The sequence below is a fragment of the Lepisosteus oculatus genome, chromosome 3, assembly GCF_040954835.1.
Source record: "Lepisosteus oculatus isolate fLepOcu1 chromosome 3, fLepOcu1.hap2, whole genome shotgun sequence".
Taxonomy (NCBI): Eukaryota; Metazoa; Chordata; class Actinopteri; order Semionotiformes; family Lepisosteidae; genus Lepisosteus; species Lepisosteus oculatus.
Window position 1 is genome coordinate 68,243,909 of NC_090698.1, and position 24,392 is coordinate 68,268,300.

At 38.2% G+C, this 24,392-nt stretch overlaps 1 protein-coding gene across 1 annotated transcript; it reads left to right on the forward strand.

Annotated features, from left to right (window-relative positions):
- The first annotated feature begins 4,581 nt into the window (after window positions 1–4,581).
- Window positions 4,582–19,485, forward strand: myorg (myogenesis regulating glycosidase). The gene is made up of 3 exons (XM_006626688.3): window positions 4,582–4,678; window positions 10,107–10,535; window positions 12,603–19,485. The coding sequence occupies exons 2-3, from the start codon at window positions 10,276–10,278 to the stop codon at window positions 14,392–14,394; spliced, it is 2,052 nt and encodes a 683-aa protein (XP_006626751.2). The 5' UTR covers window positions 4,582–4,678; window positions 10,107–10,275; the 3' UTR covers window positions 14,395–19,485.
- The last annotated feature ends 4,907 nt before the right edge of the window (window positions 19,486–24,392 follow it).

The window sequence follows — 24,392 nt, forward strand, 5'->3', positions numbered from 1 at the left end:
TATATGCTAACAGTAAATAAAGCAGCTGAGAAGATAATGCAAAATTTAAGTACTGTTTCTTTTTCTTGCACTAGAGAGCAGATCTGCTAGCATCATGAAGTCCCATACCCCTGGATGTGTCAAAGAACTCTTTCCACAAAAGCCACTTTTAGGCTCTGAAAGAGGGTGTGGAAACTCTTCTAATGTCTGGCTTTGCAAATTGCAAGAGCTGCAAACCCTGGTCAAGAAGCAGCAGCCCAAAGCCAGCCTGCACAACTTGGAGAGGTGTGTCTTCCAGCAGCATTTTCAGCTGCATGTGACTTCAGCTCTCTCTCAGAGAAAGACCATCATGCATTGATCATAGATGGGAAGAGAGAGAACAGTTTTTTTTTTCTCAAGAGGCTCAATTTTTGTTTCTCCTCCCTGGAAATATTCTTTTCTCTGTCTCTCTTAACCTACTGTGATATATTTATTACTTATGTTACAGTTTGCGCTCATGACTTTAAATTAAACAATCAATTTTTTTAAAATTATTATGAAACGTTTTTCAGTACCCTAATCATATCATACTCTGATATCTACTATCAGTGTTACATGTACAAAGATATTAACAAGTTGATGGGATATGATATCTCTTTCCTACATTCATACTGATGATGAAAGTGATTAGATTAGAAAGTGATTATCATGGGTGGTATTTTAGCTTAACTATTTTTTTCCATAGCTTTCAATTCATATCGTTTTATAAAATTGATATGCAATTACTGAGTTCAGCCTCCATTCTTGAAGACTCTGCTTTCGTTTAAAATCTAATTCCTTAATTTCTTTGAGTTTGGCTAGAATACGTTTGTCTTAAGCATTTCTTTTCCTTGTAAAATTCTGTCCTTTGTTTTGCTGGTTTTTATACCTTTGCATGTTTGGGTAAGTACTCTTACAATTGGCCTTGGGTGAATGTTTTTTCTTTATTTTTTGTTCTTTAAATTTCCCTTTAATGAGCTCTTTATCCCAGTAGTAGTAATAATAATAACTAGAAGGTGAAAAACCACAAGGAATAACAACACCCAAGAATTAAGTGCATTGAAAGATTTATGGAGTCTTTTGCTTTAAATCCTTGGCTGGCTCCGGGGTTAACCTGCTAGCCAGTGGACAAGGAAGCTGGGAGCTCCCTGCAGAGTGAGGAGTGACCAAGGGGCAGCTGCAGAGCTGGAGATGGGGTGGAGGTGGGATGCAAAAATGAAGATGTATGTACCTGTATGTATTATAGACAACTGTGGCTAATGGAATTGTTGTGATCCCTATAATAATAATAATAATAATAATAATAATAATAATAATAATAATAATAATAATAATAATAATAATAATACATGCATTGTCTTTTTCAGAAAAATACCAGTTGCTGAGCCCATGAAAATAACACACAATTACTGTGAAAACACACACAACAGCTCTTCTAACAGGCTACCACAAACACACGTCTATCCCAACAAATTTCTTCGAGAGACAGCCCAAGACTTCAGGTAACTGTATCTTAAATTAAACTGGGTACGTTCTTCAACAACGATGACTGATATTTAGTATTTCGTTTGGTTAAAAGAAACCATGCGATGAATGGGGGGCATACCCCCTTCCTCAATCCATCAGATGCGATCTCTTCAGCGACTCTACCTTTCAATAGTCTTGAAGCCTGCTCCACACTGTAGCCTTGTGTGGTTTCCATATCTCATCTAGGTTAACATTCCCAAACAGAGTGAATTCAAACCTGCTGCATTATCAAAAACCATTTACATTTCATCCATTCAGACTTACAAAGAAAAAAGAGGCTATGCTGTGTTTAGTACCTTCCGAAGTGACTCCATGTTTGATATTTCTTTTATACACTAAATGACAAATGCTTATGTGGACATATGAGACCAGTAGGAACAATGGAATGTTTTCTTAAACTATAAGGAATGTGAACTACAACACATGCTTTTTAAATGTGAAATAGTAAGGTAAAATGTTGTGAGCTCACAGAATCATCACATATCACTGTATCAGAAATAGCCTGTTGAATCGCTCGAATTCACAAATCTTGAGTACTAGAACCAGAGGCAGCACTCTGTGGAAAGGTGACATAAAGTTCTTCTGTTTTCCAGATGTGATTACAGCTGCTTTCGAGTTGTCAAGCAGTCCCAGCCTGGACACTACGTCATTCATCCAGAGTTTGTTTCTGAGTCTGAAAACCTTCCTTGAACTGAATGCCAAGGGAATCTGGGCATTCCTTTCCCAACCTTTCCCATTCTGTTGTGAAGAGTAAATCTATTATACTGTATAACCATTAAAGGAGAAAATAAATAAAGTGAAACTGCATGGCCACATGCCTCAGCATATTATTGGCTGATCGATATAAATGCTTATCATATTCATATAAAACCATATGTTTTGGTACTGGTTCCATTGGAATTAGTGTAGCACGTCACTACTCGACACTGGACACCAGTTAGCATGTCACTACTAGACATCTTGTCCCACTTATGCTGTATTTATACAGATAGATGAGATCCTTAAGGACTGATCTTAAGTTATCTAATCTTAAGTCTGGGGGCTTTTTCTTTAATTTAAAAAAAGGCATAAAAAGATATTTAAAGTAAAATCAGAAATGTAGTGCTAACCACTTAGTCACTTATCAAGTTTCATTATGTTTGTCCAATAAATTCCTACAACATAGATCCCATCCCTGTTCTTAGAAGTCACGCTTCAGAAACCCAGATCCCCAGCCGTTCGGACTTCTCTGCACTTAGAACCCTTTTCTTACTTTTCTTACTTTCTTAAAATTTCATTTTATTAGTTTTAACATACAAAATTGAACAAAAATAAAGTTTTCACTCATGACAAAACATCAAGATTTTAAATATGAATAAGTATAAAGTCTATGAATTAACATACTTTTGCAGTTTGACAGGCAGGTACTGTAGGCATAGTGGCTTTTTCTTTTTCTCTTTCAGTATTGTAATGTCAGGTATTGTCACACAGCTTTGTTAAGTGCCTTGGGGCTTTGTTGCGAAAGGCGCTACATAAAAAAATAATTGAATTGAATATAATGCAAGGATGAAAGGGTGGAAGAGGAAAAATAATGTGACATTTGAAAACACAAATGAAATATTATGATTGGACAGTAAAGATAATCCGCCTCTCCCACTGTTTTTTCAAAGACCTCATTCTGGAATCACAACTGATACAATTGGTTACATTTTCCATCTCATAAATCTCTGAGACAATCACAACCCAGTTATTCATTGGTTTGAGGATCCCTTTGGGACTGTTGGAACTGTTCTAGAGGTTTGTTGTTCACTAGCAAAAATACTTTAAGCAGGTACAGTATTTATCCCCTCCCTCAGAACTCTTCAGTTTGTGTGACACATTTATTAAATTTATAAATTATTTATTGACATATTGCAATGAGGCATATCCTTTTTTTTAAAAAGAAACTTTAAAACTGAATCGATCTAGCTATAACATTTCAGGATTTTTTCCATGTTCTACTGTACGTCACAGACCTGAAGTACTGTACATTGTGCTTTTTTCTACCTTGCAGTTTGCATATCACCCTTTGCAGCTGGAAGTGAATATCCTTTAAAACTATGCCTGTTTTGCAATATGAACTTTGTGAAGAGAAAAACAATACGTTTCGCCGTGAATTAAAGGATATGTCAATCAGCAGTGTGTTTAAAATAATGAAACGCAACAAAACAGAAACCAGCTCGCCTCTTTCTGGAGCGTACAAACCGCGATGACTGGAAAATTTAAGCTACTTTCTGTGGTGAAACGCTTTATCTCTGCAGCGTAAGCACTGCGCAAAACATTATTATGAGATTGTTCAGCAAAGAAATAATTGTATGTAATCAAGCGTTTGTATTTTTCTGAAATGATGGGGTTGTGTGTGTCTTCTCAGACACCACACTCACACACCACAGAGACAACTTAAAATGCAGTTCAACACCAGCGGTTTTCTTGCAGGCTGATGTAAGACCTTGCAGTGCCAGAAGGTGAAGAATGATACAATGAATACCACTGATCCCTAACGAGCCCTGAAATGACAGGTCTGCAGTGAGGTTTGGGTACTGATAACGCTTTTTGAACGACTTAAATGGTCTTCTCTTCCTCACCAAAAAAGAATGTATTTTCATCTCTCCCCTTTATAATCCTGCGCTGAATGTTTTGACTCTTTCAGACTCATTAGTGGAGGGGAGGTAGCACTTCGGAAAAAGTTAAAGAGTTAAATGGTCCAGAAAGTCTGGTTTCAAAAACCCAAAGGTTCGTGTTCGTGTATAGATTAACAGCATGCGAACGTAAGGAAAGATACAAATTACAGGAGGTCATCTGACCAATGTGTTTGTAGGTGGCTTCTGCATTGTAGCAACTCGGCTATATTTAAAAATCATCTTCTCAGTTTTGACTTTTTGTCTGGATCTTTACAGTATATGACTACAATAACGTTCGGCATATCTAAAACTTAACAATAAGGGAAGTGCGACTACCCGTTCGATAAGATGCGAGGTAAGAACCTCAGATCCCAGAATGCGTCTGGTGGCCGTGCGCCTCCTGATTGACAGGTGAGGCATGCAATCATCACAGACCTCGAAGGCCATGTGCATCACGTTTTGTTTGCCGGAGGAGTTGGAATTTGAAAGTCTGTGTCAATTGCTGTGTTCAAAGGGTAAGTGTTGCATTTTGTTAAGAACAAAACGAGAAAACCGGCGCTGTTTAAATGCTGTATGTTTTTTTCTTCTTCTCGAGACCCTTGCACTTAAATATCCGTTGTGTTTTTAGCGTCCCGAAAGTGCGGACCTTTGATAGGGGTGGTGGTTTGTTCAAGTTTGTTTTGCAAGTTGCAAATTGCTGAGTTGCCATTATAAGAACCTGGTCACAACTCATGCTTTTCGTTGCACAGTATTGCTCCAGCATTATGGGAGTGATACAGTTGTAATATAGCAAAACAGGGTTCTGGTATACCGAACCTAAAGCATGAAGTAATGAAAACTAACGTGAAGGTTTGGGGTTTAAGAATTTCACTTTAACTCAGGACACGGTTTGATCTAAGGAGTTTTGGAAAAGCCGATTTGTGTCTATTTTCTTGTACATGTACTGTACTTTACATTGTGTATGGTTTCGATTTCAATTCTTCTTTCGAAATATAGAAGTCTTTGCAGATGTGTGTTCTTGCACATACAGTAAAACACTTCAAACGAGTGAGATTTTGTAGCTAGCTAGTTCTAGAGAAATGACATTTTCAGGCTACTGTTGCTGAAACCGTTTGAAATTTGAAGTCAACTAAAGGGATGTACGGCCATTTCTCATACGAGTGTGAAGCATGGATAGCTACAGTTCAGTTCTAACTTGACGTGAGCAGGCGCCGAAAAGAGATATTAAACTCGCTCGATCCGGAACAGTATATACAGTACACAGCTTTTCTTAGAAAAGGTGCTGAGAGTTTCTTCTCTTCCCACAGCTACTGTCAGCGTGTTGAGCAACAACACAGCCTGATAGCGAGGTGTCTCGCATTGGTTGGTCATTAGAAGTGATTGTGATCTTCAGATTTTGCTTTTGTCCTTGGGAGTCTTATAATTCCATTGCCTTAAAAAATATGTGAATAAAAACACAAAAAGTCATTCAACGTTTAGGATGTTTGTAGTAGAATAAGCTAACCAATACTCAATATACTGGTTAAGGTTACAATTGCTATGTGATGTTCAGTCAGTGGTAAAAAAAAAAATCAAGTAATGAAGACATTAACATGTTAAGCTTAGTGTAAAGGAAAATTTGGAAAAACTCAAGACTACAAAATTCGAGGTCAGTGCTGAAGATGATCCACCTTAAAGTAACCAGTATAACCTTTATATCCTTCAGCTTTTTAGCCTCTCGAGAGCATCTCTTTTACAATTCTGTTTGCCAAATGTAATGTATTCATTTAAAAAATATTGTATATGTCGTATGTGCGCTTCTCTATTCTACTGCTGGACCGAAAGCACATTCCACCAGCTGATGTTGAATAAAGAGAGTTCTTGTCATGTCCAAGCTACCCCACCCACCCCCCAAAAAAGACATGTCATTCTATCTGTTTTCTAGTGTCCTTCTGTTGTCAGTCCTTACTTCTTGAAACTGTGTGCCTGCTATATGCCGCAGGGTGAGACATTGTAATGGGCAGATTTAAGTAGTGATGTTTTCCAAGGTAAAGGCCAAACTACAAAAGGAAACCATACTGCAGGAGCCACAGAGTCGGGTATTCGGTGGCTGTGCGTGGCCGAGGAGCCAGTGCTGCGATGCCACCAGCTGTGGTATTCCAACTGAATACCTCCATGTCAAAACCCCCTCCCTGTACCTTTATATATTATCTCCTTTATCTATTTAAACAACCGTAAGTCTTCCTAAGGCACACATTTGTTTTTCTAACATTTAAAATCTGAGGTATAAAAATATGAAGTTGAGTGTTTTATGTATTTTTGTAATGGATACTAGGGTAACCTCTTATGTCATGCTTGGCAGCAGCTCATCAGTTTGTAATATGTATCTTCGGCCATAGCTGACCTCATATATTATACTGTAATTAAGGAGCTTCTGAGTATGGGCAGAGGTATGAGACCGAAATCTCAAAATAAGGGAGGCCCTGTAACCACCAGAGGAGCAAAAGCAAAGTTTGACAAATGCAGTGCTGCATTTATTAGAGAAGGGCTACGTTGGTTTGCTGAAATCGGCAATGCTAATTTGCTAATGGGGTTGAACGTTACTAAGTACAGGCAAACAATTTTTGATGTACTGTATGTTGTTTGTCCATGTTTTGGAACAAATGTCTCAATATACAGTAGCTGTGAAAAACCGGTTACTGATTAATTGTTTACCATCTAGCAAAAAGGGAACATTGGCTATGAATATGTGGGAACATTTAGAGCTGATTAGGAGAAAATGAAGAAGGTTCATGCCTTGAGACACTGCTCTTATATCTCTTATGTCTTGTATTCTACATAATGGGCTGTGCACAACCTGTGACCAGGCCCCTGCTGTCTGGTCACAAGATAAGACTTTTGAGAGTAACACGTTAATAACCTAAGAATGGGGGTTATTGCAAACATTTTACTGCTGACATACAGCCATGACTTCAAATGCCTTAACGTCCTTAAAGTGCAAAAAAAAAATGATGTATTTTTCTTGTGAAGAGGTTGGTTGAGTAATCCATAATTAATTTTTACACTTCAAAATCTACAGTATGTACAGTACCTCTATACGATACAATAAAAAGAAAGGATGATCTCCTCTGACATATCAACAATTATCTATTATCTACAATTATCTTAACATTGTCTATTTTACAACTGCAAAAATAGACATTTGACAAGGAAATTACTTTTATAATTGTGCAGTTCAAGGCTTTACAACCACTTTACAGTTGAATTGAGCTTTGTAAATGAAATTTAACATATTTTTATGCAATGGCTTTAACTGGATTTGAAAATGTCTTTTTCACTTTGCTGGATGTCTGTTGCAGTGTGCCAAAGAAACCTTTCATTTCTACACTGAGTGTTTGTCTCCCCCGTCTTCTTAATTTGTCTTAATAAAGTGACTTATGTACTGTAATTTAAAAGTGCATCTTTTTGTATAAAGGTTGTTTGTATTGGGAAAAGTAGCAACAGCTCAGAAAGGTTACTCCATATTTTAATTAAGTGTGCACAATTACATTTTTTCTGCATTTGTTAAATTATAAGGAGCAAAACATGCTCATTGTGTTTTAGACAACACTGTTCTGAATTGCTGTCCATACAATGTGCACCAGTGCCCCTTGCATTTGTAATTCACAGACTCAGGATATGCAGAGGTATTTCAAGCCTATCAGATGGCACTTGTCTAAACAGGGAGATGTAAAAGCAGTTTTTGAGGATTGCTGACTAAGTGTTTTTTTAGCTGTGCCTATCAAGGACGTGATACAGAAACAGATGAAATTTTTTATTTCAGGTTCATTTTATACCACTGCTCATCTTATTATATTGTGAAGGAACAAGTAATAGGTGTATTCCATGCTGAAAAGAAAAGAAAGAGAACACAACGTTTCGGCCGTGGAGCCTTCTTCAGGTGTTTTACATTGTGGTCAGTTAGGAACAAAAAAGTTCCTGTGCCAGTACTAACCGAGCTATTGACAGTGTTGTGTCCATATAGCACATTTGTATCCATGGGGCTGTTTCATAGCAATCCCTAGAATATCTAAAAGCATAACCAAATCAGTTCTAGATTATAATGATAATTCTGTAACGATCTGTATGAAGAAGACTGAATGTTGAAATTTTTCATTTTTAGAGTTTCATTGAAATTTATGGATTGCAGTGGATTTAATCAAGCAGATAAAATCCAAAATTCTGACAAATAATATACTGTAGATGTTTTATTCTTAATACCCATAGACTACATTATGTCTTTATAGTAAGATTATCTAGGACTGCTGTTTCACTGGACCTCTTTAAATTCCGGTGATTTTATCATTAATAACTATTTCTCACACCTGCAGTTGAATGTGATGTCATTGTCTTTCAATGAGCAATAAAGAAATCGCAAGTGTCTGAACATTTTTCACAATAAAAGATCAACTCACTGAAGTTTCATTCACAGTATTTCCTGTTTTGTGTCCTGTGATATTGAATATGCTTGAAAAGCAGTTAAAGGGCTTTTCTTGTACAGTATATATCACTGCAAGTCTTTTAGCAAATCCCCAATAAACTTCTCTCTTGCTTAAAGTGAAACTGCAATGCTATTTTTATATTTTGGGCTTAGAAAGAATCAGCATTGATGAGTTAATTACAAACCACAATGAAAGTAAAATGCACATAGTAATGTATAAAAAATATACATCACAAAAGAGACAAAAATACCAGGTATGTGCAGCGCCATATTTTGAGATTCAGAATGAGGCAACCAGCTTCTAGTGAGATGAAGCAGCCTTATTATATTGTAAAGAAGCAGGGGTGTGAATATATCTGTTTTAAGAATATAAAGTCAGTTATGTTTTTAGGAAATCTAAGCTTGTTGTGGTCCTCAAGGAGTCACTTCTGATAATATGAGCCCTGGCTTGCAAGTCATGTGTGATTGAGTAATAAGGGCCAGTACATTTCTGGAATGGACTCCCTGCAGTTTCATTGCTTGCTCCCTTCACAATAAATGTACAGTTTGAATGTCAATTTTATTAATGATTTCACACAATTTAGTTGTCTTTGGTGAAGTGATTTCTCATATGTATTAATTTATTCATCTCTTTACTTGACTGAGACAGCGTCGCTGAATTATTGAAAATGGCAACACAAGATGCATTCAGGTGAATGGCAGAGCATCGCTGTTTCCCTGAACCAGACTGGGTCAGACTGAACCAGTTCAGCTGAGTGGAAGATGCCATTTTGTCATCTAGAGTTGGTAGTCTTAGTTGTTTAGCTTCATAAACATAGAATACTAGTTTAAACAAGATCATGTTTTTGTAAATCCCCTGGGGAAAGTGTCATAGTACGTGGATAATTTCTGCATTTAATTCTTAGTGTCCCTACCATCAAAAAGCTATAAAAAACTTTATAAATATTTGCACAGTGCTGATATCATTATACTGTCCTGTAACCCATTACAGTAAGTATAATAAATCTCACTCACAGTTATACAAATGTGACTCATTGTACATAAGCTCGGAAAATTCAACAAATGCATCGAAGATGTAACAAGCCTTTATTGTTAGGGGTTTAAAAGTCACACGTGAATAGATTTCCTGGGATAATATTGGGGAATATTGCCTAATGATTTACAGAGTTCCTGACCAGTCAGTGGTGCAATGATGTATTGCAACTGCTAATGTGGTTATTGACTTCTGTTGTTACTCTCTCTCATGATCTATCACTGTCTCGCTGTCCAAGTCTAGTCTTCTGTTCATGTCCTTATACATTACTTTATAATTTAAAGCAGACCTACTCTGCTGTATGCACAGTATTTGTGCAGGGGTAACAATGCTATTAATGTCGTTAGTTCTGCTTTAGGTGTAAATGAAATTTGAACAGTTGAATAAATTTTTTTTTTATCCGTAAGCAGCATTACATCTGTGACTTCTGATGACTTTTTTTTTCTTTCAGGTTCATTGAAGATGGACTGTTCCGGCAGGTGCCGATCAGGGCTTCCAACCCTATGAAGACTCCCAAGAAGAGCTGAGACGAAAAACCTGCTGCTGCCGTGTGTTTAAAAACTGTCTTGCACCATCTAAACCATAGTGTTCTGCTGCTGGACTAGTTGAGGATCGTAGCCATGTACCAGATGGTGCGGGGGGGCACTAGCCCAAGCAGTCACACCCCAGCCAAGCAGAAGCAGGTCAAAGATGGGCGCCCCCTTGTGGGAGCGAGCGTGCTGGGCGTGGCGCTGGTGGTGGCAGCGGTGGTTGCCTGGTGCTATTACACTGCCTCGCTGCGCAAAGCCGATCTGCTGAAGACCGAGCTGTTGGACCTGAATCGCGACGGGTTCCTCATCCGCAACCACGCTGGAGTCATTGTCTTCCGCATGGCTTTCAGGTGTGTTGGCTGGACACCTTTCCATCCTCTATCATCTCTTTTTTTTTCCTTCCTTTCTTTCTCTTTTTCAGCCAGACAGTGGAGGCAGTGTCTCAATACTGTCTTCTGGCATGTGCTTTTCTGTTCTCCGTTTTCTTTCTTAACATGTCATTTTTTGTTCAGACCTGGTATGGAAATAATAAATAATGGGATGAATTTTAGGTTGCAGTGAATTCACCCCCTACCTCCTGCTCTGATAAGTGAAAAAGGAACTTATTATGAATTATAGGTGAATTGGATAATGAACCAATGCTTGTAACAATAGCCTGTTTGTAACAGAGATGCATTCTACTCTGTCGATTTTGACCACCAAAAAGTGGTCACCATCTGTTAGCAACCCTGCTTATAACAATTTTCCTACCAAGAGATGTGCATTGTACCCTATAGACGTTATCATAGTGGCAGAGAGGAGTGGGGAAGTGGACACTAACAGATCAGTCAGCAAATAGGAGGGCTCTTAAGCAGTCATTCTCACCCTGCAGGATTTATTTTCAAATTATTATTTTATATACAGTACCTACACCAAGTGGTGTGGATATACACCAAATCACCAAGTGTGTTTGTCTGTTTGTCAAGTGTGTTTTGACTTGGGAGCTACAAATTCTGCATCCATGCATGGGGGAGAATAAGGAAGTGTAAGCAGACTTGTGCAGGAGGTTCAGTACGATTGCAGGAGAGGAGGAGTGGATTGGCTCCTATCAACAGCACTCAAAGGTTACAAGAACCTGGATAGTTGTAGGGATTGCTGTGAGCTGAGAGAGCCCTGGATGACTAACCCAGACCATTCACTCGGCAGCGCTCAGCCATTTACATTCTGCTGCCTGGGGAGTCCTGGTCACAGATGGCTACTGATGACCCAGGCTGGAACCCTCACCGCCTGGAGAGCCCAACCTCCCCTTGGAGAACTCACTTGTGTTGCAGGATTTTTGGACTGCTGAAGGCTCTGGGCTCTATATCCAAAATGTTTTTTTGCAGTTGAATCCTGATCTCGTGTGACGCATTTTGGGTATAGAACCCACTATTTGTAATCAGATACAAAGCTAGATAGATGCATACAATCTGTTGTGTATTGTTCACAGACTTAAGACGTGTTTGCGTGTTCTAAAGCAGTCAGCACTGTGCAATTGTTTTCCACCTGTGAATTTAATATTGCATGCAGCATGCAATTGTGATGGATAAGAATCACTGTGGAGGTTTAGATTTTGCATGCTCCTACCTGTAAAGCAATATTGCATGTACACAAATATGCTTAGATTACCTCATGGTTTGTATCTTTCCATCTGCTTGTTCAGGTTGTCCATATTTTTTTTTTCAAGAACACTCTTGTATACTGTAGCAACCTTTCTGGCAGAACTGCACATTTTGCAAAGTTTGTTATAATGAAGTTTGACTGAATTTGTTTGGCTTTTCTTTATAACTAGAACCTTAAATAATTTTTAAAAAATGTTCTTTACAGAAACTCGATTAATTTTTAAGGCACAGTACCTGACATATTTATTCTGACCAGTAAAAATGGTTCAGGTCATAACCATGCTTAGTAAATGTGCAACCCTTTCATGACTCCAGTAATAAACATCATGTCATGTACAGTATAAAAATTCATTAATCTGAAAACATAAAACAATCCTCCAGTTAGCCTGTGAGGTGCAATAGGCCTTCATTTAATTTGGAGTGAATTAAATTTGACAGATGTTCTTGAAAATATGAAAATTAAATTTCTTACCCCTGTTTTGTTTGAAAACATAACATCGTAATGAGATTTTCTGGATCTTTCAACTGTTAACAACCACAAGAGTGAGAAACTGAATGAAACGCACACATTTCTTAAGGTTGTTTTTGTGCAAAATATAGTAACTGTCTTAGTATTGAGCAAACTGCCCAGCTATGGTGTTAATTCTGATACCCTGGTTTCTTTCAAGGAATGACTGCATGACATCTTTGGCCTAATAGGCTACTAACTAATAGGGCTGGATGGGCTGAATGGCCTTTTAGTGTTTGGAACCTTCCTCATGTTATCTGTTCCCTCAGGTCTGGATCCCTGAACCTGGACTCGTGCTCAAAGGAAGGGGAAATTCTGAGCTGCACACAGTCAGATACTGGAAAATTGAACTTTTTCATCCAGACAGTGAAGCCCAAGGATACGGTGATGTGCTACCGTGTCCGCTGGGAGGAGTTTGTGTTTGACCGTGTGGTGGAGCATGCCATGTCCTACAATGGGTCGCACTGGTATGGAGGTGCAGAAAGTAGCATCCAGCACTGGCCCATCTCTATCTTGGGACAGCAGGCTCCCAAACCCTTTGTGACCAGTGATGTCTACTCCAATCGAGGCTATTTTGGGGGGATCCTTGAAAGGTACTGGCTGTCCTCCAGTGCTACTGCCATCAAGATCAACGATTCGGTTCCTTTCCACCTAGGCTGGAATGACACAGAGAAGACTTTGTACTTCCAAGCCCGTTATCGGGACACACCTTATAAGCCCGCTCTCGGCCAGCAGCCCTTCCCAGAGCTGAGCTACCGAGTCTGTGTGGGGTCTGATGTCACATCCATTCACAAGTACATGGTGAGACGCTACTTCAACAAGCCCAACAAGGTTCCCTCTAAAGACACATTCATGTACCCAATCTGGTCCACCTGGGCTCTACACAAGACAGATATAAACCAGGAGAAGCTTTTGAAGTACGCTGCAGATATCAAGAAGTATAAGTTCAACTGCAGCCACCTGGAGCTTGATGATATGTATACCAGCCGATACGGGGAGTTCGAGTTTGACCCTGTGAAGTTCCCAAATGCGACGGCCATGTTCCAGAAGCTGAAGGAGGATGGCTTCTTGGTCTCTCTGTGGACCCACCCTTTCGTCAATTACAACTCCTCGAACTTTGGTGTCGGCATCGAAAGGGGGCTGTTTGTTCGGGAACCAACGGGGCAGCTCCCTGCCATGGTGCGCTGGTGGAATGGCATCGGCTCCATCCTGGACTTCACCAACCCTGAGGCCCGGGAATGGTATGCTTCCCAACTTCGGGCCCTTAAGGCAAAATACGGAGTCGCCTCGTTCAAGTTTGACGCTGGGGAGACTAGTTACCTGCCCCACCAGTTCAGCACCCTGGTCCCCCTGCCCGACCCCAGCACCTTCACACGTCGCTACACGGAGATGGCTATCCCTTTCAACGAGCGGGCCGAGCTGCGCGTGGGCTACCAGTCTCAGAACATCTCCTGCTTCTTCCGCATCATTGACCGGGATTCAGTATGGGGATACGAGCTGGGCCTCAAGTCCCTCATTCCCACCGTGCTCACCATCAGCATCCTGGGATACCAGTTTATCCTGCCAGATATGATTGGGGGAAATGCCTATCCCAACCGCACAGACGGGTCCCAGAAGCTGCCCGACCGGGAGCTCTACATCCGGTGGCTGGAGCTCTCGGCCTTCATGCCCTCCATGCAGTTTTCTGTGCCGCCCTGGGAGTACGATAGTGAGGTTATAAGCATCGCACAGCGCTTCACCGCCCTCCACGAGACCTTGGTGGCTCCCCGGGTGCTGGAGCTGGCTGGAGAGGTGCTTGACACGGGTGACCCCATCATCCGGCCCCTCTGGTGGATTGCCACCAACGACGAGGCTGCTTACAAAATCGATTCCCAGTTCCTCATTGGGGATGACCTCATGGTGGCGCCAGTGCTGGAGCCTGGCAAGCAGGAGCGGGACATCTACCTCCCGGCTGGCAGGTGGCGCAGCTACAAGGGCGAGTATTTTGATAAAGGGCCAATGCACCTCACAGACTACCCTGTCGACCTGGATGAGATCGCTTACTTTGTCTGGGTTCCATAGGATTCGGTAACAATTGTGAGGAAGGATTACTGTAATGCAACAATTAAAAGCTTTGGTTTCCAGACAGAGATTTTAGGATCTCTGTATGAAGCTAAGATTAACAAGCTGTTCAGCGAGACAAATAATACAAATGTCAGAAGTTTAAGTCTTATTTCCAGTTCAAGATTAAATGTTTGTTCTCTGATCTTTTTCTGTTACCGATATGGGACGTTCTTCACGGATGCAACCAAACTGACTTATAAGATTGAACTCACTGTTTCTCGTTAATGTATCAAGTCATCATATTCTGTGTCTTTAACATTGTGCTATAATTGTCATTCAATATTAAATATTAAAGGTATCATGCAGGCTGATCACATGGTGCCTTTGAGATAAGCCCAATGTGTTTATCAGCTAAGCTAATAATTAGTCTAGGTATTTTCTCTTGTGCAGAAAACTAGGTTATTGAAAAGGAGTCTTGATTTTGCGTGAAATAATTAAAAGCTTTAGTGAGGACCCCTTGAACAATATTATAGGACTCCTGAGGGATCCTCAGACTCTTTTGAAGCACAGGTTTAAGAAATATTGTACTCATTAAGATTTTTTGTTTGTGTATGAGTGAGGTATCTGAATTTTCTTACCCTTTAAGGAGCTTCAGAAACCCCTGATGCATAAAATGCCTTATGCAAAAACTTAGCTAATTTGCTTGTGCAGTTTCTTACAGTAAGGAGAGGTGTCGGTTTGGAATGCATTTAAACCTTTTCTCACCAAATGATGTAAGATATTTGAAGAACCTTCTTCATCCTCTGATGAAGTGGAATGGTGACATGTTTCCATTCTTTGAGTACAGTTGGGTATAATATAAGCACATACTAAAAGGGACAAATAGAACTTTAATGTGTCATAAATGTTTTTAGAAACCTTCATTTTTCCTTCCATTACTTTAACAAGCACAAACTTTGTAATATAAATATATAATGTTTTTAAGTGTGGGCAAAAAATGTTTGGAAGGTTTTTATCACATGGTGGCATTGCCATGTAAATATATTCTACACCAAAGAGAAGTGTTTTTGTTAACGTTTGTTGTTACAGTGGGCCAGGAGGAAAACAGGTGGTGGAGGTCAGCGTTCTCAATGCAATAGACGTAGGTTGTTTCTTTAGCCCTGTAAATTCACACCAGATTTGTTTGATCATGTTGACATGAAGTAACAGGGATCTCTGAAACATCAGGAGAATAGGAATCAGAGCCTATTAGTTAGTTGCAGCTGCAAAGTGGAGCTCTGTTACATTGAATACTAACCATTAGTGCCTTTGCTGCGGAAGAGCCATGCAGTGAGATTTTTCCCTGGCACTGCCTTAACTTTGGGCGGTTTACACTTGTTATATCTGTAGGATAAATTCATCTTTTCGCCACAGCAGCCTGTTTTGAATTTACATGAATCCGCACTGACAGCAGAATATGTGTCCCCAGTTCCGAGCCTTACTCTTTTAGAGGAGCACCACATGGTAGAATACTGGACTTACAGTACCTTTATGACAAACTCTTTCTGTAATATACAGGTACTTGCAGTCCTTTTGAGTCCCTGCGCATTGCAACTGCAGCGTGTTTGCCGGGTTTCATTTTTGACGCGTAGCTGGCTTTACTGCCAGTCATGGATTTTGTTTTTAACTGAGTCATAACTGTGTCAATTTTGCTCTCACTTGTGCCACTGTGCAGTTCTCAGGTATTATAGGACATACCACATGCTGCGTCATTCTAATTGCTTTGGACAGATGTTGATTCATTTCACTTCAGCACTTGCTGTTACTGAAACTCTGTAGTATTACTGCAAAAGAGGTTATACAGTATATTGTTTTGTCGCTATTGGTCATATAATAGGCACTGAGACAGCACTTTCCTGTGTATAGTAATTATAGTGGATACCATCTTAAGATAACACCCTTTAACAGTGTATTGTTATGGTGGTGCGTCAGTGTTGGGACATAGTAATTTCACTCTAAGTAGAAAATTAAGAATATGAACATCAATATTAGAATTATAGCATAATACCTAATACCTCTGCATCAGTTTGTACAGATTGGAGATTAAGACAGAAGTAAAACAAGTAAATGTCTATTATTTAGGATCAGTTCACATTTTAGTGAATAGAGTGTGGTCCTCTTTGTAATGGCTCAATGTGTCAGGCTCTGTATTCATTGCTTTCTTCACCTGGGCTTCAGTTTAAACACTCGGGTCTTTTCCTAGCCCCTCCTGTCTGCGTTGCTTTCTCAGTCTGAGATGAATAAAATAATATGCGTCAAATGTGACGAGTTAAGACTTTATTGTAATAGCAGTGTCTCGCTTATGTTAGCCCTCAGTCTCTTTATTGAGCGTATTGCATATGCAGCATAATCTTAGACGCAGGTGAAGGGGCTGATGTTCTTACAACCATCTCGGAAACAGGAAATGTCTTTGGACTCCTCTCTGCGAATGAAAGGTATGCAGTTAATCACTGCCTACAATAAATATAACCTTTTACCAGCAGCTGTAGTAAATGGGGGAAAAAAAATCAAGAAACTGAGCCAGCTCTTCATTACTAAGTATCATTAATCCAAATTGAATTGAATGTTTTACAACAAAGTAATCTCATATAATCCCATACTATTAATATATTTTTAGACTTAATATCAGTTCAGGTGTCTTTGAACATTTGTATTGGCAACAAATGGCCAAAGGAATAATTGGATATACTAGTGAAAACAAATGTGGGTGCTGTCGGAGTGGAAAGTGTCATGTTTATGCAGTTGGCGAAGATAGGAAATATTTTATATCTGAAGTTCAGATTGAGATCTCACAGCATTGAGGAAGTACCTGGGCCTCAGTGTGTTGGGTGTGGTATACACTCCTTTAAAATGGATCACCAGTAAGGGTTTTGAAAAAAAAAAACAAGAAGAATTTGACTTCTGCTTATTTACAGAACTTGAGAATAATATAGAGGTGTAAAACTAAACAAACCACTTTTTTGAATAAAATGTTTATTAAACGATACAAGAATATTATAGTTTTTGTTTCAAAATCAGTGATTTCCAATTCTCATTTTATTTTCAGCTTACTGGATAAAGCAGTTAGAAAATGGATGGAGTTTATTTTTTAGCTCATACTATGGAACAGGTCTGTGATATATTGATTTTAAAAGTAGCTGGTTCTCAACTTTTGAAATGGCTGGGAAGCATCAGGTCTGCGTGCTTTGTGTAAATGCAAGAACAGAATTAAATTTTCCAAGGTGATTAAATTGCAGTAAACCAAGGCCAATGAAAGCAGTTCCTTTAAAACTAGAAGTAGTTTCTAAAAAGCTAAGAGAAATTAAGACATGTAATTAAGAGATGTAAGATGTGTTGCAGAAATTTACAATATTGGAACTTTTATATGCCACTTAAAGCTACAGTACCTAGGCGGGTTGTGCCATTTGTGAGTGCTACATTGTAAATGAAATATCCAAGGCACTCATGAAACTATGAAAAATTATTTACTATGGGAATCCATCCATCATTTATCAGAATGTCTCTTATTTCTGGTAAGCAAAGCAGAAAGAACAAATCTGTACAAACCTGTCCCAGAAACTCAGGACACAAGGCATGTCTCCACCCTGTATGGGTTGCCAGCCCATTACTGTGTAGAATGGAAAAATAAAATCAATTTTATTACTTTACAGAAGCAAAAATGGTGTGGCAAATATCACTGCTGCCTACTAGGTCCATGTTTCAATTATGTCCTTGGTGGTGGTGGGGGGGGGGGGGTCTGTTTTTGTGGAGTCTGCACGTTCTTCCCAGGGGCATATGGATTTTCTCTTTGCACTGCCACGCAGTTCAGAGACCTGCAGGTTAGGTGTGCTGGCTGCTCTAAATTGTCTCCTTAATGTTTTGAGTTCAATCTGAGTGGAAATGGGTTTTAGTTTCCAGCAAGGGTTCCTAATTCTGGCCCTGGAGATCCCACACGCCTGCTGGTTTCTTCCATCCACGTTTCCTGTTGAAACACGTGAACGCATTATTTACTTAATAGGATTAGTTCATACGTTTTAAATACTTAAATATGTTGGTTACCTTTTTACTTTTGTGTATTATTGCATACTATTTCGGAAGTAACTTAAAATTCCAAACTTTTTTTGAATTGAAAAACTTGAAAATGTTCCAATCAAGCAACTTGTTAGTTCAATTAAGACTTCAATTAAGTAATTAAGCTCAGCTGAAATGAAAGCCAGGACCTGCAGAATCAGTACTGGGAACCTCTAGTCTACAGTGTTTTGAGATGTTACTGTATGCTAAAAAGATGATTTTACAGAAATACCATAATTTGTGATGAAATATTAATAATATTAATTTATGCAATTTGTTTTTTAAAGATACTTTTGCTAAATGACTTGATTTATCAGGGCATAGTTAAGATGTAGTTAAAACTCAATCTTACTGGAATACATAATGAGGCAGGGGCATGTGAATAAGCTAGACTAGGTTTGGCCACAAGGTTTCATGTTTTTTAAGGAGTTCTGTTCTCTGCCAAAATGTTATAAAAAGCTCTTATCAATAGTGTCAAAGTCTTTGTCTTTGTATTTATCAGGTACCAAGTATTTAACTAATGTGAACATTTACGTTTGTTAACAATTTGTGCACTTTGTTAATTGGAGAACTTTTTATTGAGAAGAAAATATGTTACAAAGCATCTGTGTGAGCTGCAAATGGTAAACTTGCAATTAACTTTTTGTGCATTCTGCAAATATATGTCGTTTTTGTTTTACAGAGTTAATTTCTTTTGCTTTTTGTTAATATATTAATGTTCCTTACTGAAATGTATCTTTCAGTTTTTTAAAAAATAATTAAATGATTAAGCTAACACCTAAATAAAGCTTTTGCAAAATCTGCTGTATGTTAATTTAGGTAGGTTTCAGTCTGTGTCTTAAAAATGTGTTCTATCTCAGGCTTTGCTTTATCGATCCAGGTAACAACAAAGGGACTTAATTCTTGCACTATTCTGTCTTTGTTCTATTCAACCAATTTAGAAAAACTGGTCTGTATTAGAGTATTTAAAATGTTTTGGTCTGTTGACACTTGATGTTGATTAAATTAAAATGACATTGATGTTCTGTGTCTTTGTTTATTTTCTATATAGCAGGGGATATCAAAACCCTACCAATTACATTTCAATATTAATCTATACAATGTAGGAGAATATCAGGCAGAAAGGTGAGTAAATATCCTTCATATAATGTGTATAGCTGTAGAAGGATGCTAATATCACTGACATTGCATTGTGGATTTAAAACCTGTATTGTTAACCCATATGTAAGTTAATACATCTACTAAGCATCTGTATCATTGATGCTTTTTATCAAGAGGTGTATTTTACCAGATTTTTTTTACTCCTAGTGTGCCAGAAAATTGAATTTAATCCTCAGTATGTTGACTCTCATTGTACAGTAGTAGGCCAGATCAAATTAAGTATGTGCAGTACAATGTGTCCCTGAATGTAATCCAGCACAACCTGACACTGATTGTAAAAGTGGGTGACAATGAGTGGTGTCACACAAGATTATTCCCTTTTAAAAACAACAACTGCAGCTATTTGCAATTAATTTGCAATCCCATTGTCATGTTTTCCCTGCAACTGTGTTGCTAAACAGGTTGAGAAACCTGTTGTGGGCGCCTATAGCCAGCAGCGTTTGGTAAAAATACTTTATTCAAATATAACAGTTTTATGCAATAGTTTGGACTCAATTGCATGTTTTGTTTATTTTCTAAGCGAAAACAAGTTAACAACCTCTGCAGCGAACACACTTAAACTTGACGTATTTCTGCAAATTTTAATGCACAGTTACTATTTATTTGCTGAATTTAACAGATTGAAAAAAATAAAATATTAGATGTGGCATGTACAAAATTTGGGCACCTTTCCAGTTGATCCGCTAGTGTTATTTTTTTTAAGGTCCCAGAACTTACTTGACTCGTTGGGCCTTAGTCTAAGTCAGGTGATGACAATTCCAGAGCTCAATAAATTCTCTGACTCTTCGAACCTCTCAGGGTGTTGTGCTTACACTCGACAAGCATGGGCTCTTCTAAGCAGCTGACTGAGGATCAGAAAATAAAGATAATTGACTCTTACAAAGCAGGGGAAGGCTGAAAAAATATCTAAACGATTCCTGCTTTGAATTTCCACTGTCTGAAATGTCATCAAGAAATGGAGGTTAAGGGGAACTGTTGAAGTCAAGACAAGATCTGGAAAACCAAAAAAAATCTCCGATAGAACTGCTTGTAGACTGGTCAATTTGCAGAAATATGTCAAGTTTAAGTTTGTTCGCTGCAGAGGTTGTTAACTTCTTTTCACTTAGAAAATCAACAAACCAGGTAATTCGGCCAGGTGTGCCCAAACTTTTGCATACAACTGTACCTGATTAATTTAATTGTCCTGCAGCTCCCTCTTGTGGTCAGCTGCAACGGTCGTTCTAGTATTGTCATTTGCGTCTATGCTGAAACTGATCGACTGCTCATTAATTATTCTTCCTGTTTATGATATTGATATAAGGTAAAAATACCTAGAAATTCTACTTCTCTTTTGAGGTTTTTAGTACAGTGCTGCAACAAGATGTTTAAGCCTGTGCTAGAGAACTGCACTGTGAGAACACTACGATCACAAACAACCTCCTTGAGACAGTGGAATTTAGAGTTTATTCTGATTAAGCTCTTAAAAATACTTCTTTCAACTGTTGCAAAAGGGGAGCAGGTTATGTTTGACTTGTAAAAGGAAGGATGTTGCTTCACATCAGCAGTGATCCTGCAATCTTTCTCTTCAAAGTGTATGATGACGTTGTGTTTGAAAATGTAGAAACATTGAGACAACCCTTTTATGCTTCTTAAATTTCAAATCTCTATTGGTGACCTTATCTTTTCAAAGTACTGTTATCACATTAATACTTCTTATCATAAGGGAATGTACTGTCTAGTTTTTTAAGACAACATGAGGAGGGAGTTTAATTTTGCTGCCCAAGATGGACCACACTGGAGTTTTCATTTCCAGCAGACTTCACAATCATAGCTTTCTCACTTTTGATGTTTAATTTAGCATTATGAATAAAGGCTGGCATTGCTTAGTTTTGTTTTGTAAATGTAAAAAAGAAATCATGCAGTCCTGGAAAGTTTTTGGCCAAAATCTTACGGAAGACACTGGGCTAGGCTTGTTCTTTGTCATTCTTTTATGCAATCCCAGGCTATTTTTTAAATGGCATTCTAATTCTTAAAAATCTTATTTCTCCTTATATAGCTGACCATTTTCAGATACACTATTTTCAAAATAATTGCTGCAAGTGTGTTGATTCATTTTCTGAATATTAATGGTTCCCCCATTCAGTGAAGTAAATATGCAGTTCTATGATTTCACAAAAGCTTTGATTTGACTTTATATGCATAATTTGAAATATAGGCTAATAGGCAGTTTTAAAACCTTATTTTCTTAAGACAAACTCATCACATTCAGGCCAGTATGATGATTCTATTCTATTTACCACCTTTCAAGTCAACACATTTTAGTGTTTTATAGTTGAGGTAACAAACGAACACTACATGAGTAGTAAGATCATGTTAAAACAGAAAAATCTGGTTCTCTGTATGAAAAGTGATAGCCTGTTAAATGTCTTTTTAAATGATTGTTAAAGACAAATGGAGAAGGCGAGACTTGTATAGTCTCTGGCACTGTGTTACACAGTTTAGGCACATTACTGTAGAAATCCTATCTCTCACTCTACAGTGCTTTGCCAATGAGGCACGTGGCAATCTGGAATCTGGCTTGAAAAAGTGTGATATTCATGTAAAGACTTTTAATAGTGCTCTTAGAAATACCAGGTGTCCAAACTAGAGAAAATGAAGACTTCTGATTGAGTTTTTCAGTATCTGATTGGTGTAATGTATCTACACTATACACAATGTTGCATCTATTCAGTAACTGACTTTATTCTGTTACAGCCTTCACTTACTATACTCCCTACCGTAACCCAAGAGGGTAATTTGTGTTAACGCATATCCTTACAATTGGGACAGACTACACTGTAAAACAGAAATATTGCACAGGTGAAAGGACACCCTTGCAATTTTTTTCAGGCTTATGAAATGATGCAAATACCACAATTTCTCCACTGGATAGCTAGCATAATCAAAGCCTTTGTGAGTTGCAGGGAGATAATGCTGTTGGCTTTTACTAAAATATTAGTGCACCTGCTCAAAAAAAGATTTTATCATAGTCTTATTAATGATTTTGTGAATTTCCTCTAAGAGTAATTGGTGTTTCTTTTGTTGTTTGTTGTAACTGCAATTACATGTTCAAGTGGCTGCAAATTAAGTGCACTTTTAATGGACAGAGTCTGCAGACAAAATGTTCTAGTGGGGCAAAGAAGCATGTTAGCAAATGGAAATGAATTAACTGAACTGGTGATGGAACTGTCTTCTGAAGAAAATGTAAATGTGTCAGTTTTGTGTATCAAATACTTGATACGGTACATTGAAAAAGAAGAACATATTTAAATGAGATTATACAGTATTTAGGCATGTATGTTAACTAGACATAGACATTCTGTAATTTCTGAATGCAGTTGGAATTTATATTTGCCAATATATATATAGTGTACGCTCTTCATTGTGTCATACCAGACAGATAAACTGTGTCCCCATGGTTTATGAAAATCTAATCTATTTATAGTTGACCAGAAAAAACACAAATAATTATTGGCACTTTTAAGAGACAGTTCTGTACTTTTCAGCTTTGAGAAGTTTATCCTACAAATGCTGCTTTGTGTGTGAAACATCTTGAGAAAGGCAAGCTGAAAATATGATTGTCTTTGATTTTTCTGTTCAAGGAAGTTATTGTATAGTTCATCAGAGTGGAAAAGCACATCTTTACACTTTAGAGCTTGTAATTCTCGGTTTTTTAAACCTGACTGCAAAATGCTTGATTTGCAGCAGCAAAACACTTGCCATAATAAAAGGATGCAGCAGTACTGGATGTTTAATTTTATTTTTTAATTATTTCAATTCCCTGGATGTCAGTTTTTCCCTTTCTTTGAATTGAGCACATTTTGCTACAGTGCACCATCTGTTGCCAAAATGTGGATAAACAGAAGCAGACGGATTTGTATAAATAAGAATGTGAACTGAGACACTGCAGCCCCAGCTCTGGCTGGAATGAAGTGAGCTCCAGCTGCTTAATGCTGAACAATAACACAGTCATTTTCTGTGTTCCACATAGCAAACGTTTTAGGTATCTTAAGTGTTGCTTTTATAACAGATTTGTTTCTCTTTTTTTCATTTAATAATTAGCAAAAATGTTATAAGCCAGATTTGTTATACCTTCCTCGTGAGTGTCTTAATGACTTTGGCTTCCCATTAAAATGCTTACAAATGACAGCGGGGTATTCAGCATATCAAGACCATTTTGATATTTAGTAGCTTACAACTGATCTGAGAACTTTCCTTTGAAATGTGTATAATATTACAGGATGGATTGCAAGAGTTAGATTGGCCAAATAAATACTATGCACTTGAAGACATCAAAGAAAAGCACTATATTTTTCAGGTTTAAGTTGTTGGTCGTTTTATAAAAAAATAATTACTATTCCATTGAGAGAAAAAAAACACTAAAAAGACTTGCTGAGCGTGGCTCATAAAGTTGTTGTACAGCAGCAGTTTGACCAGGAAGCGAAGTATCTTGTCAATGTTTGGACAATGTTTTCATGGGGTTTTGAATCTGACAGGATCACAGCAACAGACAATACCTCTGCATGCATCTGCAACATCCTACGTTTCCTAGTCAATTCTAGTCAAGTGTTTTCCTTCAAGTGTACAATATACTATTATGGACATACTGTAATCTGCATCCTACATTGCAGAGTTTTAATTTTTTCATGAAAGATGGTTCTGACAGTAAACACTGAACTGGATAGGTCCAGCTCTTTTCCATGAATCACAGAAGCTCCCAGAGTTTCCTCAGCTTGCCATACAACGTT

Coding starts and splice junctions, on each gene's coding strand:
- myorg (XM_006626688.3), top strand. CDS start 10,276: ATGTACCAGATGGTGCGGGGGGGCACTAGCCCAAGCAGTCACACCCCA. Junction 10,536..12,602: donor GTCTTCCGCATGGCTTTCAG/GTGTGTTGGCTG, acceptor CTGTTCCCTCAG/GTCTGGATCCCTGAACCTGG.